Source organism: Archocentrus centrarchus, chromosome 4 (assembly GCF_007364275.1).
Source record: "Archocentrus centrarchus isolate MPI-CPG fArcCen1 chromosome 4, fArcCen1, whole genome shotgun sequence".
Taxonomy (NCBI): Eukaryota; Metazoa; Chordata; class Actinopteri; order Cichliformes; family Cichlidae; genus Archocentrus; species Archocentrus centrarchus.
In genome coordinates this window covers 12,966,811-12,980,522 of record NC_044349.1, presented here as the reverse complement: position 1 = coordinate 12,980,522, position 13,712 = coordinate 12,966,811, and the positions used below count along the sequence as shown (strand labels likewise).

Sequence of the window (13,712 nt, the reverse complement as noted above, 5' to 3'; positions counted from 1 at the left end):
TTGGATTTGTCACCAATTATCCAGCCTGCAGCCTCGGCACATTAATTTCTCAGTAAAGCAGACACTGAATACATTTAGTGAAGCAGACAGAAAAAAGTCTAGGAAGTTGCATTCAGATAATGACTCTTGTGTTTCAGATGCTCAATTTTCTTGGCAAAATATGACAATAGGACTACATATTTTATATGCATGTGTATCACCTCTGATTGCCATCTTCCGCAAAAACCTCCACACAATATTATCTTTTAATTAGCTCTTAACCACAGCTCCAGTCCAACACTCTTCCATTTACTGAGGAGATAACTAGAGAGGCAATCAGGCAGACGAGTCAAACCGCTGCTGTTAATTACCCACACACACATAATGAGACAGAGTCTGTTCTTAGCTCCTGCAATCCAAAGCTTCCCCACACTCCACTGCTTTGCCAGCTCCCCACGGCCCACTAAAAGTGATCTGCTTTTTAACAGGGGAGAGGAAGCTCACAGCTTAACTGCATTTTTTAAGTACCTGCAGCAAATGCTCAGAATGGGAGCGCCTTTGTTGGTGGGAGGTGAGTGAAGGTGCATTTTCTCTGAGCGCTTTTTAAACAAAGAAGCTGTGAGTAAACTCCAAAGGTCAAATATTTCAGTGTATGACACACACCATAACTATAATATAGAAGAAGGGTACGGTTATTATTTTGTCTTACCAACAAAATCTATAACACCAACTGTGGTTAGTTTTACTTAGTTGCAAAACAACAGGAAATAAGATAGAATGAGTTAGAGCTTGGCAACACTGCTATTAATTTTCGGAGACAACTAAAATATTCAGCACTGATAGGGTTTATAGTGTATCCATATATGCACTACATACCTGTCTGATGAATATTTTACAGTACAGAGAGATGTGATACAAAAAATGTGATGTAAAAAAAAAACCTGAGTGAATATAATGAACATCAGTGTGCTGACTTGATAATGAGAAACAGGAAGACTAAAGTGGAGACAAAACCAGGAGCTGCTCAAGTGGAAAGAGTTAACAGAAGTCAGCTGATGATACATTTGCATCTTTATAGCACAGACCTTTAGCTTATAATCAACTCTTTCAGTTCTCTTGGGTTTAGTATTTGATCACTGTCACACCATGCCCACAAAAGTCCACTTCTTCTCAGTCTGACCACTTCCTCTACTCCACTTGTCCTCCAAACTGCCTATCCACTGGTGTTTTTGAACAGACTGCTCTGGGATTAGATTGTACAGCCTTTTGAGACAAATCTGATACTGGACTCAATCAGTAAATGCAACCTGACTGAATAAGTGTATAAAATCAATGGAGCTGCATTTCTCTGACATGGTTATGTTAAAATATTTTAAAGTACTATATACAGCGACTGGGGTGATTTGATGAAAATCATGATGAAATGGATTGGCTCAGAAAATCTGAGAGCAAAAATCACATCAATGCCATTTTGTTTTGAAGATGAGTAATTAAATTTCAAGTCTATATTAAGACTCCAGGCAAACCACTAGAAACACAAACAAAGAAATAGTGCAAAATGATTAAAACGTGTTTATACATTAAACCATCTCCCTGATTATGCAAATTCATTTATTCAATAAACAAATCAGCAGAAAATAATGGAACATATAAGCAATATGTTTTGATTGTTTTTAATATTTACTGGGAAACTGAGAAACTCTTAGTGGATAAAATAACAAATGATCTGTCTAATGCAAAAGAATAATAAAATCTCATGTCGAACACAGTTCAGTTACCTAACCCTACTTAACAGTGACAACTATTACAAACCACATACTCTGCTGTCACAACAACCATGACATTTACACATTTCACAAGTATATGGAAAGCATGAATATGTGTGCAGGTTCTGTAAGCGTCGATAGCTTCACTAAAGTTACCTGTCGGAGTCTGAGGTAGAAAGTCTCACTGAAGGTCTTGCGGCTGAAGTACCAGAAGCGTTCATTTGATGGATAGACCCTCACTACAGTTTCCAACAGGAAGCGAACTGGCTCCACTACTTCAGTCACTACCAGGTCCACTGCCACCGTCATGTAGGCCTGTTTGTCTGTAGCAAAGGTTAAAGTGGAAGTATTACATGAGACTGATGGTTTCTCTTGTTTTTTCTGATCATAAATCAAAGGTAGAGGTAAAAGAGAACTCCAATTTCAGCCAGCAAAATCTATTTCCTTATTTATTCTAAATGTTGAAGCATAAGTACAATTGATAGTCAACTATAGGCACAGTTCAGCTTTCAAAGCATTCAGAGCTGTGTGAACTGTGTTGTGAATGGTTTACAAATTAAAAAAAAAAAAAAAAAAAGTCACATCACATCTGCACCTCTTTCCCAGAAAACACTTTAAAAAGTAAAAAAAATTTCACTTAACAATGAATCCAGACATGCACATCTGGTTGGGTTCTACTGAGAGGCAGAAAATCCACACTATGTATCCTCTAGGGAAGCCACACCCCCTAGTGGATAAGCACTCGAGTTCCAACCTGTCTGTAAGTTCAACTGTTAAGTAAAAACTTTATACTTCTAAATAAACTCAAAGCTTAACAACCACTTTTAAACAGATTTTTTTTAATACAACACCTTCATAAAAAAAGAAAGTCTCAAATTAACAAATCAGTTGTGCTTCTGTTCTGGAGACAGTCTAATTATATAGGAGGAACAGGAACAAAAGGACAGCAGGGCTAGATAAGTTATTTCACAGTAGGAGGGTTTTATTATTTGAATCAAGCCGTGAAGGGACACAAAATAAATGCTGACTGCATTTCCTGACTACCAGTAAAAGAAAGTTTAGCTATGGTAGATTAAGTCTCCCGATTGCACAGATTGTTATTAAAAAAAAAAAAAAAATACACATTAAAGAAGTCCATAAGCCTCATTTGCAGTGATATTTGAACACCATTACAAAACGCATGATGAGAGATAATTAAGTTTCAAATATGGCATTAAGTCCCCTCTGATTTGTCTTTGTAAAGGGTAATGCTTAACAACTATAAACACAGGACTGTACACTAAAATTAAGATAAACAGGAAGCTCTGGATTTATGCTCACCTCTGCCCTGTGTTGTTAACTCGCCTTGTTAGTATCAACTTGTGCTATGCTGAGTGTCATCATGCAAAAACAAAGAGCCAATAAAACCTGCACAGTTGCAGGAAAAGTACAAAATGAATCTCCTCAGAATGCCAAGTGTCCACAGCTCAGTTACCCCCACTGCTTGACACAATTTGTTTATGTGTCCACATGGAAAACATGCCAAGCTGTAGGTCACAAGGCCAGGTTCTAGACAGCATTTTATGCCAGAGAATGGATTAAGGCAATTATCACACCCACTCCAGTGCAAGCTCTGCATCTTTCCCAAACGTGACCTTGAGCTTTTAGCAGTCACACTGACAGTAATATATGGAAATAAATCCTGTTGCATTTTTTTTTTCTTACATCTGTTTGTAGAGCTAGTAAACAGGTATTTGTGGGCTGTTATGCGCATGTCCATTTTGTTTATGTGAATAAACAAAAGGAGGACTTTTAGGGTTTTCAGGGCAAGTACACAAATTGCAAAGGAAACACTTTTCTTGCTTTTTGAAACTTTATCTTATATGAAACTGGTACTACCAAGAACAAGTCACAATTAGCTGGAAGGAGAAAAAAGAACTCATCCTAACCTTTAGGTGTGTCTTCATTCAGTGGCTGGAAGGCCGTCATGTTGGGGTTCCATGTTCCTGTGATAATGTAGGCCTTCCCATCAGCGCTCTTCCCCATTGATTCCTGCATATGTATTAATCAGTAGATTATTTTCTTGTAGCAATCTTCTGTTTTAAAATTCTGTTGTGTTAAAAAAAATGGGTTCTGCTCACCATCTCTAGTAGATGCATATCACTGTTGCAGACTTTCTGTCCTGGACTCAGCAGCATCCCAAAACACCTTGAGGGAAGACACAGGAGGTACAATCCACAAATCAATATCAGCTAACTGAACTCCACGGTTACAGTTTGCATTCACCAGCAGGATGAGTCAAGTCAGCCGAGAAAAGGAAGAAACCGGGCAGTGAAAACAGCTCCGTTAGTAAAACTACAATTTTATGTGTTATAAAATTTGAATGCATTAATAATTTATTGTGGTGGCATTCCTGGCTCAGTGATGCTAGAGGATTTATTTAAAAAAAAAAAAAAAAAAAAAAAAAAAAGATTGATAATCTGTGCAGCTGAGAAAAAAAAAAGCCTAGTATGGCTAAGTGCTTTCAATATAATGCAGCCCACAGCTGCCCTATTGCTCCTAGCTGTCCCCTGGAGGACCCAGACACGCTCAGATATTACATGACCATTTAAGGATGCCTCCTCACACACAAGCTTAACCAACGATAATTCCATAAAGTCCTTAATGCTGTTACTTATACTGAAGTGACAGTAGACTAAAAGCTGAAGACTAAGATTAAATGGGGCGAGCCTGACTTGTACAGTTGAAGAGATGGATTCTCTCTTGCACCAGGGGGGAATAAATGCAGTACAATAACTGCAGTGGTGTACTGCTCACCTCTCGATCCCCAGCTCCTTGTTACACATTTGTTGAACTGAAACCACGACCTTCTTCTGGACACTCTGTCTCAGCTTGAAGTAGAACTTATCTCTGTCCTTTGGCACCGGACTGTAGTGAGCAAGAAGGATGAATTAATATATAAGACCAAAATTACTTTGCTATGATTGCACTGCAAGTTTGTTTTGATTTTAAGAGTACTTTAAACTAACAATGATAATGTTATTGCCATTTGTGAGTTTATTTTCTAGAACTTTTTTCAGAAAAAAAAGATAATCTCAGCATGATCAGCCTAGCTATTGATAAAATGTTGTAAGTCTTCTGGTCAATCTTCTTCTGAGTGTACTGTATTTTATATAACAATACATCTGCGGCACTGTCAGAACATCTAGTAGTTCATCCCATGTCAGAGACCAAATAAGAGTATGAAAATGAAAGTTCATCTCTACTTGTTATAAGATGGCTTGTGACAATAGAAAAATTATCTTACTGTACAGATAAGCTATACAATAACAGCTACATAAAACAGCAGTACATTAAATCTTAACCACCTACCAACACATCTGTCTTACTGACAGTCATATGCTGACAAGGGGGGGGGGACTATATTTGTGACATGTAAGTGTGTATCTGCATCTGTGGACCATGTACTTGTAGTTGCCTTTGCCATCATCCTCTCTGATCTCCAGTGAAACAGTGAAGGTATAGAGATCACCGTCAGGTGGACTGGACAGTGTTGTGTCCCTGATGTCTGCTGGCCGTGAAGAACGGCGAAAGGCCGTAGAGAAACTGTACAGGATACGACTGACCTAGATGGACAAGGACAAGAGAAGATAATGAATGAAAAAAGCAAGCTTTGCAGACAACAAGAGAGAAAGGTGATTAAAAAGACAGCATGAGCGATATATTTTAAATGGTAGTAATACATTTTTAAATGACTTTATCTGACTGACTTTAATTGACTGCCGTTTATGATATAAAGATATAAAATGAGTAAATAAAAATTGGTATACACAAAAAGAAAAGCAGACTGGGAAAGAGAAAGAAACAAGAGAAGCCAACAGTGCCCTCAGCTGGTCGACTAGTGTCAGTACTTATAATACTGTAGTATTTTTATATAATCTTGTTTATATAAGAATACAGTGCACAAAGAAATCGGTTCATGTTTCAGAGAGGACTTGTATTTATTATAGTTGAGAATGAATATAAAGTGGACATGGATAGAGTCTACTTCATAAATGTAAAGATACAAAGCAATGTGTAGCTGCAGAATTGTTTAGCTGATATAAATGAAGATAATTTAAGGATTTTTCCAGACTCCCAGAGAAAGAAGTATCTCACCATCTTTCTTTTTATCAACTGTTGTAAATCTTAGGATGAATTAAAAATTATTTACCAACACACCATTTTTAATATATATCCAATAGTATGTCATTATTTACAGGGAAATATTAAAGTATCCAAGCACAGGAACCTGCATCAGATTAGGTATATTGATCTGGTCAGTTCAGCAACAGAGGGGGTTGTTAATCAGTTTCAGCTGCTTTGGTGTTAATTAAATTAACAGGTGCACTAGAGTGGCAACAATGAGACAATCCCCAAAACAGGAAAGGTTTTATAGGTGGAGGCCACTGACATTTTTTCCCCTCCTCATCCTTTCTTACAGTTTTTTCCACTAGTTTTGCATTTGCCTAGGGTCAGTGTCACTACTGGTAGCATGAGGTGATACCCGGACCCAAAAATGTTTGCACAGGTAGTCCAACTCATATGCAATGACACATCAATACGTGGCATTGCCAGAAGGTTTGCTGTGTCTCCCAGCACAGTCTCAAGAGCATGGAAGAGAGTCCAGGAGACAGGCTGTTACTCTAGGAGAGCTGGACAGGGCCATAGAAGGCCTGTAACCCATCAACAGGACAGGTATCTGTTCCTTTGTGCAAGGAGGAGGAGCAGGATGAGCACTGGCAGAGCTCTACCAATTGACCTCTAGCAGGCCACTGCTGTGAATGTCTCTGACCAAACAATCAGAAACAGTCTTCATGAGGGTTTTCACAGATGAGAGCAGGTTCACGTTGAGCATGTGACAGAAGTGAAAGAGAAGCCGTGGACAACATTATGCTGCCTGTAACATTGTTCAGCATGACCAGTTTGGTGATGGGTCAGTGATAGTCTGGGGAGGCATAATCATGGAGGGACGCACAGACCTCTACAGGCTAGACAATGGCACCCTGCCTGCCATTAGGTATCAGGACTAAATCCTTGGACCCACTGTCAGACTCTATGCTGGTACAGTGGGTCCTGAGTTCCTCGTGGTGCAGGACAATGCCAGCCTCATGTCGTGAGATTATGTAGGCAGTTCCCTGGAGGATGAAGGAATTGATATCACTGACTGGCCCCCAGACTCGCCTGATCTAAACCCAATAGAACAGCTCTGGGTCATTATGTTTTGGTCCATCCAATGCTGCCAGGTTGCACCTCAGACTGTACACGAGCTCAGTGATGCCCTGGTCCAGATCTTCAAGGAGATCACCAAGACACCACTCATCATCTCATTAGGAGCATGCGACAATGTTGTCAGGCATGCATACAAGCATGTGGGGGACATACAAAAATACTGAGCACCATTTTGAGTTGCTGCAAGGAAATTTTGGCAAAATGGACTAGCCTGCTGCACCATTTTTCACTTTAATTTTCAGGGTATATTTGAATCCAGTCCTCTGTAGGTTGATCATTTTCATTTCCATCAATGTGGCATCCTTTCATTCCTGACACATTACCCGATTCATATCAGCACAGATATCCAGCTTGATTTTTTTTTCTCCCATTCAGATCTGATGTGTTTTCAAAGTGTTCCTTTAATTTGTATATAATTATAAGCACTAACCACTTTTTTTATTGCAGTGGTGCAACAGCCCTTAAACAAAGACACTGGAACTTGTTCCTACAGTCTGGATTAACATCACTGGCAATCACTCTTAAAGTTCAACTGAAATCACGGCACCCCGAGCTGCTTGCTGGATGCTCAGACAGCTCTTGAAACCCACTTCCTCTGCACCTTTCAGACAACGCAATTAAGGGGAGGCTGCATCTAATCATTTCTGCAACATTCAGAATCCAATAATCACACTTACACACGCCTCTCTTACACAACTATTTGTACCATACTATGTGGTTTATATGCAATTACAGCCACGATAGAAAAATAAAAAGCTGGGACTTCTTTCCCTCCTGGGTCCTCACTCTTTGTTGTGGTCGTTTTTTTTTTCCTGGGGGCAAAGATATTTGTCCCTCAAGTTTTTCCATTTTCTTTGTACATTTCCTCACATGCGTTCCAATAGTTTCAGTAATCTCCCTCCAGGAATTTGTTGACTTTAGGGAGTCCTTATATTGATGCCATGACTATTATTCCTTATACTGAGGCAATGATTGTTATTCTCACTAATGAATTCAAAAACTGTAGTGAAAAAGTATCTGGAAATGCATAGAAGGAATCAACAGTACTGAACAGGGCAATCACAATAGTTGCAGGCTGTATCGACCCGACGTGTAGGTACACTTCTAGGGAGGTGCAAGTCAGGTTACACCATAGGTTAAGGATGTCTACGGCAGCAGCCGTAGAGAGGAATTTTATTTTATTTGGACTTCTAAACATTCTGGTATTAAGTGCTGTACAGCAGAGTAAAATGCATTTTACGCTGCAGTTTATGATATTAAGTATAAAATGTGTATGCAACTCACAGCCTCTTTAATGTGACAGGAGAAAACATGAATCTGGAAGTCCTCTGAACTTCGGTAACTCTCAGTAAAGGAAAAACAGTCACTTTCCACTGAGCCTTCTTGACCACGAGCACAGAACAGCACCTTGTAGATTGGAAAGGAGGCAATCTCTGTGCCTGAAGCCTGGTCCACAATCCTAGGGAATGACAATTTATTTTAAAATCAGGACTGAGATCAGACTTTAAATCAGTGTAAAAGCAGATTAGACTTAAAAATACTTTCATCTGTACATACAGTACAAGAACATTTACAGACACAAGTACAAGTTTTTAATACATTTTAATTAATAATATAATTTATACTAAGTTTAATCAATTTTTCCATTTTCCTGTATCACCTGAAATCCCAGAACAGTTGCCTAAAAATTGCCTGAAACTTATAACATCTTGTGCGTTAACAAATACAGAATTGATATTCAATATTGTACTGTGCCTTACTTAAAATGAGCTCCATCTGGCAGCAGTGTTTCTTAACAAATGGCATTAAACATTTTATGACAAACAGTACCGGTAACTGTAAATATTTCATGTTCCTTTTTTATTTCACGACTCAGGGCAGCTGAAAAGTTTCTCTCTGCTCAGGTCACATTCACTTTGTGACCGAATTTCTACTACTGGCTAACAGGCTTCAGAAGGTGATGGGGACCTCTAACAAGCACATATTTCATGATTTTCATCACTATAAAAATGCATGTTCATCAGATGTACTTCCAATCTGCAGCTACTAGTTTATTTCTCCGGGGTCTATGTCTCACTCATATGCACGGTCTGTCTTATCTGTCTGGCTGACCTGACAGAGCCATCTGGTCCACAGGGGACATGCAGCGTGATGGGGATGGGGATGGCACTTTCAGCTCGCAGGGTGGCCATAGCCCTCTGTGCCTCTGCTTCATTACGAGGGGCTTTGACCCAGGTGCAACCCAGGTAGGACAGCTTGTTGAACTGGACACTGTCCTCCTCCAGGACTGTTGGGCTGTATGGTGGCGGACATGCTTCTGTGAATGGACAGAAAGGTTTTTTGTTTGGTTTTGTTTTTTCCAGAAAAGCTGTGGGTCTTTTTTTTTTTTTTTTTTTTTTTAGCCACGTGGACTTTTACTTCTCTCAGTTTATCAAAAGTTGCCCATGACAGTATAATAACTGTTTCACTAGCATTTATAAACAAGCTGTTAATGCCTCATGTGATTGTGAGCATAGCAGAGAGGGGAAACCACAAAAAAAGAAGAAAAAGCACTGAGAAGAAGTAAAGATAAAAAGAAGGTGAGGTAGAATGATACAGGAAGTTGGGGGGAGTCTTCTCTGAAATTACCTCTAATCCGGAACTTTCAAGCTTTGCAAACAGGAAGCACAACAATGAAAGCTGCAGCTGGATGTCCACTGCTGAGTGACTCTTATTCTACATCATGCTAACCATTTCCTCTTAGTTCCCTCTGCAGCTGTGCAGCAACGAGGCTTTAAAATCATTGTTTGGAAAATGAGCAAAACAGTAAGAACAGAAAGTACATATTTATAGTTTTGTAACAACTAAACCGAAAGTAGGTGGAAGTGAAAATGTATGGTTTAATTTTATCCTTCTTTTGGTCCCTGCATTATCTAACCTTGCCTAAGCAGTACAGTATATGAACCCCTGTTAAGCTGTTTTCAAACATAAGACTTGGACAATTTCCTGACATTTTCCATAGTTTCCCCTTCTTACATGTAGCCCGCTTCAGACACATTCACACAACTGGAAATAATCCAGTGTGGTTTAGCCAAGAGAACTGTGTGAGCAGAGTTTGCAGGAGCCAGCTATAAGCTGCACTATTTACACATCACTGCAGTTCAATATCACATGGGCTTTTTACTAGCTTTCACTGGCTTTTCAAAGGACCGAAATTGCCAAAATCAGAAAGTAAAAAAAAAAAAAAAAATACATACAAGTAAGAATTATTTTAGATTTTCAAATTTATAAAAATGTCACCAAAAATTGATATTTTTGCTTTAATTTGCTTCTGTGTTCATGTACCAACATGTGCTCATTTTTAACATGGTATATTTTATAAATTAATAAATATTTGTTTCTTTACTGACTCATTTACTTATTCTGCATTTTGGTCCTTGCTAATAAACAAACAGTTAATGCAACATCAGAGAGTCCAGATGCCAGCCTTGCTAATCTGATACAATAAAACTGGATTTGGTATGATAGTGGCATGCACACAGATGGATGTTTTCAAGGCAGGAATGAATACACATTCTTTCTTTTATGATGTAGAGTTTTGAGTGAAGCAAGAACAAACACAATAATAAATAATAATACTGTCCCACAGTGTTATAAAGATAAGCTTTACAAAATATGGCAACTATATACTGTCCACCCAGTCACAATAACACTGGTCTGTTCTGATTAAACAAGTTAAATTTCAGGAGAATATTGTCAATTTCCAAATGTCAGTATTAACTAAAGCATCCATCCATCCATTCTTTTCCGCTTATCCTGTTCAGGGTCACAGGGGGGGCTGGAGCCTATCCCAGCTGTCACAGGGCGAGAGGCAGGGTACATCCTGTACAGGTTGCCAGCCTGTCGCAGGGCCAACACAGAGAGACAGACAACCATCCACACTCACATTCACACCTATGGGCAATTTTGAATCACCAATTAAGCTAACCCCACTAAGTGCATGTCTTTGGACTGTGGGAGGAAACGGGAATACCCGCAGAAACCCCACGCAAACATGGGGAGAACTGTATTGTGCAATACATTTAACTTGATGTTAATACTTTTAGATTGAGAGAATGAAACATAACTAACTTTCAGATATCTGCAAGTGGACGCAATGACTGCAAAGAGACCTGAAAAGTCCAGAGTCTATACCTGCAGGCTGGGCCTCTGGAACTCGGCTCTCTGGCTCCTTGTGCTTCTCCATCTTTTCCACATTGCTCTTCTCTACCTTCACCTCATCATCATCATCATCCAGCACCTCCTCCATAGCTTTTTCCAGCTGTTCACTCCCATTCCAAGACATCTTACAGAGAGAAAGAGAAGCCCCAAAAATAAATAAATAAATAAAAAATAAGAAAAAATAAGAAAATAGAAAAGTGTTAAAGAGGTAAAGAGAAACAAGGAAAGAAAACAGGTTGGGGCAAAGGTGAAAAACAGGGAGAGGTTTGTCCTTCACTGATTTAATCAACAGTCCAACATCCCACAGAATTATATACAAATGCAGGTATAAATACAGTGGGGATCTAATTAATCAAACCGGTGGTAGCTTAGGCACATCTAGCTACAAAACCAAAAAGTAGATTTCTAAACCCAGGAGGACAATGATGGTAAAATCTGACCAGTTTTCCGGTTGCCTAGAAATAGACTAAAGGCTAATTTTATGCAATTGATTAAATCAGATATGAAATTGTACCCATATGGCGTTCTGACCTTGAGTCTTGGTTTTCCCTCAGAGCCCTGCGGTGACCCAGCAGAGTTGGACTGCACCAAAACAAACTCCTCACTAGTGACGGTGGCCACGGACTCTGTAGAGCTGCTGACTTTGCCCAGTGAGGAGCTGTCATCCATGGCTAGCCGGTTTACTGAGGGCTAGCTAGGGAGAACAGGGTTAGAGCTCTCCCCTTTACTCCTGTCTGCCCAGCTCTGTAGGAAGGTAGCCTGCATACACAACAAGCAGAGCAACACAAGACTATTCATGTGATCTTCTTATATTTTAGTAAACAGCAGTAAGAATAAAGTCTGTAATCCATTTAAACATACAAGATAACATCAATCCACAATGTTGCAAGCAATAATTTTAAGTAGCGAGAGCTTAATCTAAGCACTGTATCATCTTTGACTTAATAAAACTCGCTAGTAGTTAGGAAAATTTGTAACTCTAACCTTAAATCTATAGTTTCACAATTCCTAAAATTGTACTGTATGCAGTCCTTAGAGTGCAATTAGATCTCTTAAATCTCTCATTTGCCATTTCCCTGCCACAGTCACTGGCAGCTGAATGGGGTCATTGGGCTTTCCTTAATCAGAGTTCAGTACAGATCTATTTTCAACATGTTTTATATGTAGAACGGTTTAGGCATCCAATAATTAAATGCTCGGCAGTTACTCAGAAATGTTATCTATAGCATCCAGCACCACTAGTAGGTTTTGGCTCAGCGTTTTCTTACTTTTTTTTTTAAACTGCTTTACTATTTCTCTAACCTACTTCCCTCATGCCCTTTTATGGAGCAAACTTTGCAGCTTCTCTCTTGTCATTTTGCTGTGATTCAGCAGAATTGAGTTTTACTGTAATCGGTTTCCTGCTAACTAAATAATAGATCATTTGGGCTGGTGCTTGCTTACTGCTGTTAGGCAAGCATTCATTTCTGTCTCTTGCTCTTTTTTTTTTCCTACTCTGTAGTTGTGGACATGTGTGTTAACCAGCAAAGCACTGAAAGACGAGTCAGTCCGGACCTCTGCCCCAGGCCTGCATGTTACATCCTGCTCCATTAGTAATTTTACTGGGTGTTGTTCTACAACACAAAACAAACATGCTTCATGCAAAGCTACTTTATGCGTGGTTATATGCAAGCCCAGATAACACAATCACATTCTTCAGCATACAATTAAGTTTGTGTAACTGTTTACTTAAAAGGTAACACCTTCAGTGGCATTTACCTCCAACTAAACCAGTTGATGAGCAGAAAAATTAAACAGCAACTTATTTGGTAATCAGTAAATAATTTGCTTTATTTTTTCAATAGCAAAATGCCAGAAAATGAATTTGTTTAAATCTGTAAGTGAATATCTTACTTTTCTCTGCTTTGCTTAACTGTAATCTGAATGTATCTGGATATTTTTTAATGTCATTTTAAACTTCAGAAAATTTTAACATTAAAATAAAGATTTTTTTTTGCAGTCCTTGATGTACATATCCTTAGGCAAAGCCAATACAATGCATTGTGTTATTTCTATTGTGCCCAGTTCTTTTTACAGTTTCTGGTAGCTGCCCATCAGCTGGATTTTGCAGTATTTATAATGATACTGTGGAGGGGGGGTAGGGGGTGGGGGTTTACCCAAGCTTACAAATGAGCAAACACACGTAGTCAACAAGAAATGAAAGGGGCATTCATTCACACACAGTGAAACGATTACATGCGGACAGAAGGTTTTCATTCACATTAACCCAGACAAATTATATTCATACATGCATGTGCACACAGACACAAGCAAACATAAGAAAAGCAACGGGGTCATGTGCTCCATTCACACTTATTCAATTACACAAAGCCCAGCGTGGAGCAGAAAAGCAGACACTCCCACTGATTCGCTTACGGAAGTAGCTGCAATGAGAAGGAACAGAGACACACAGATAACGCTGGAAAGTAAGTCACGCCTATCAAAAGTCTTCACTGCTTCTGTTGGACCTCATTCGTC

General features: G+C 39.1%; 1 protein-coding gene across 2 annotated transcripts in view; it reads right to left on the bottom strand.

Moving 5' to 3' along the window:
* rabgap1l (RAB GTPase activating protein 1-like) overlaps positions 1–13,712 on the bottom strand; it is a 117,085-nt gene that overhangs the window by 99,871 nt on the left and 3,502 nt on the right. For both annotated transcript variants that reach the window (XM_030728079.1, XM_030728080.1), the window contains exons 2-10: positions 11,727–11,954; positions 11,169–11,319; positions 9,108–9,312; positions 8,280–8,454; positions 5,193–5,350; positions 4,542–4,652; positions 3,866–3,932; positions 3,674–3,776; positions 1,902–2,068 (exon numbers count right to left, since the gene is read on the bottom strand). In XM_030728079.1, the coding sequence (XP_030583939.1) occupies positions 1,902–2,068; positions 3,674–3,776; positions 3,866–3,932; positions 4,542–4,652; positions 5,193–5,350; positions 8,280–8,454; positions 9,108–9,312; positions 11,169–11,319; positions 11,727–11,864 (1,275 nt within the window). In that variant the 5' untranslated portion in view covers positions 11,865–11,954. The remainder of the gene's footprint in view (positions 1–1,901; positions 2,069–3,673; positions 3,777–3,865; positions 3,933–4,541; positions 4,653–5,192; positions 5,351–8,279; positions 8,455–9,107; positions 9,313–11,168; positions 11,320–11,726; positions 11,955–13,712) is intronic.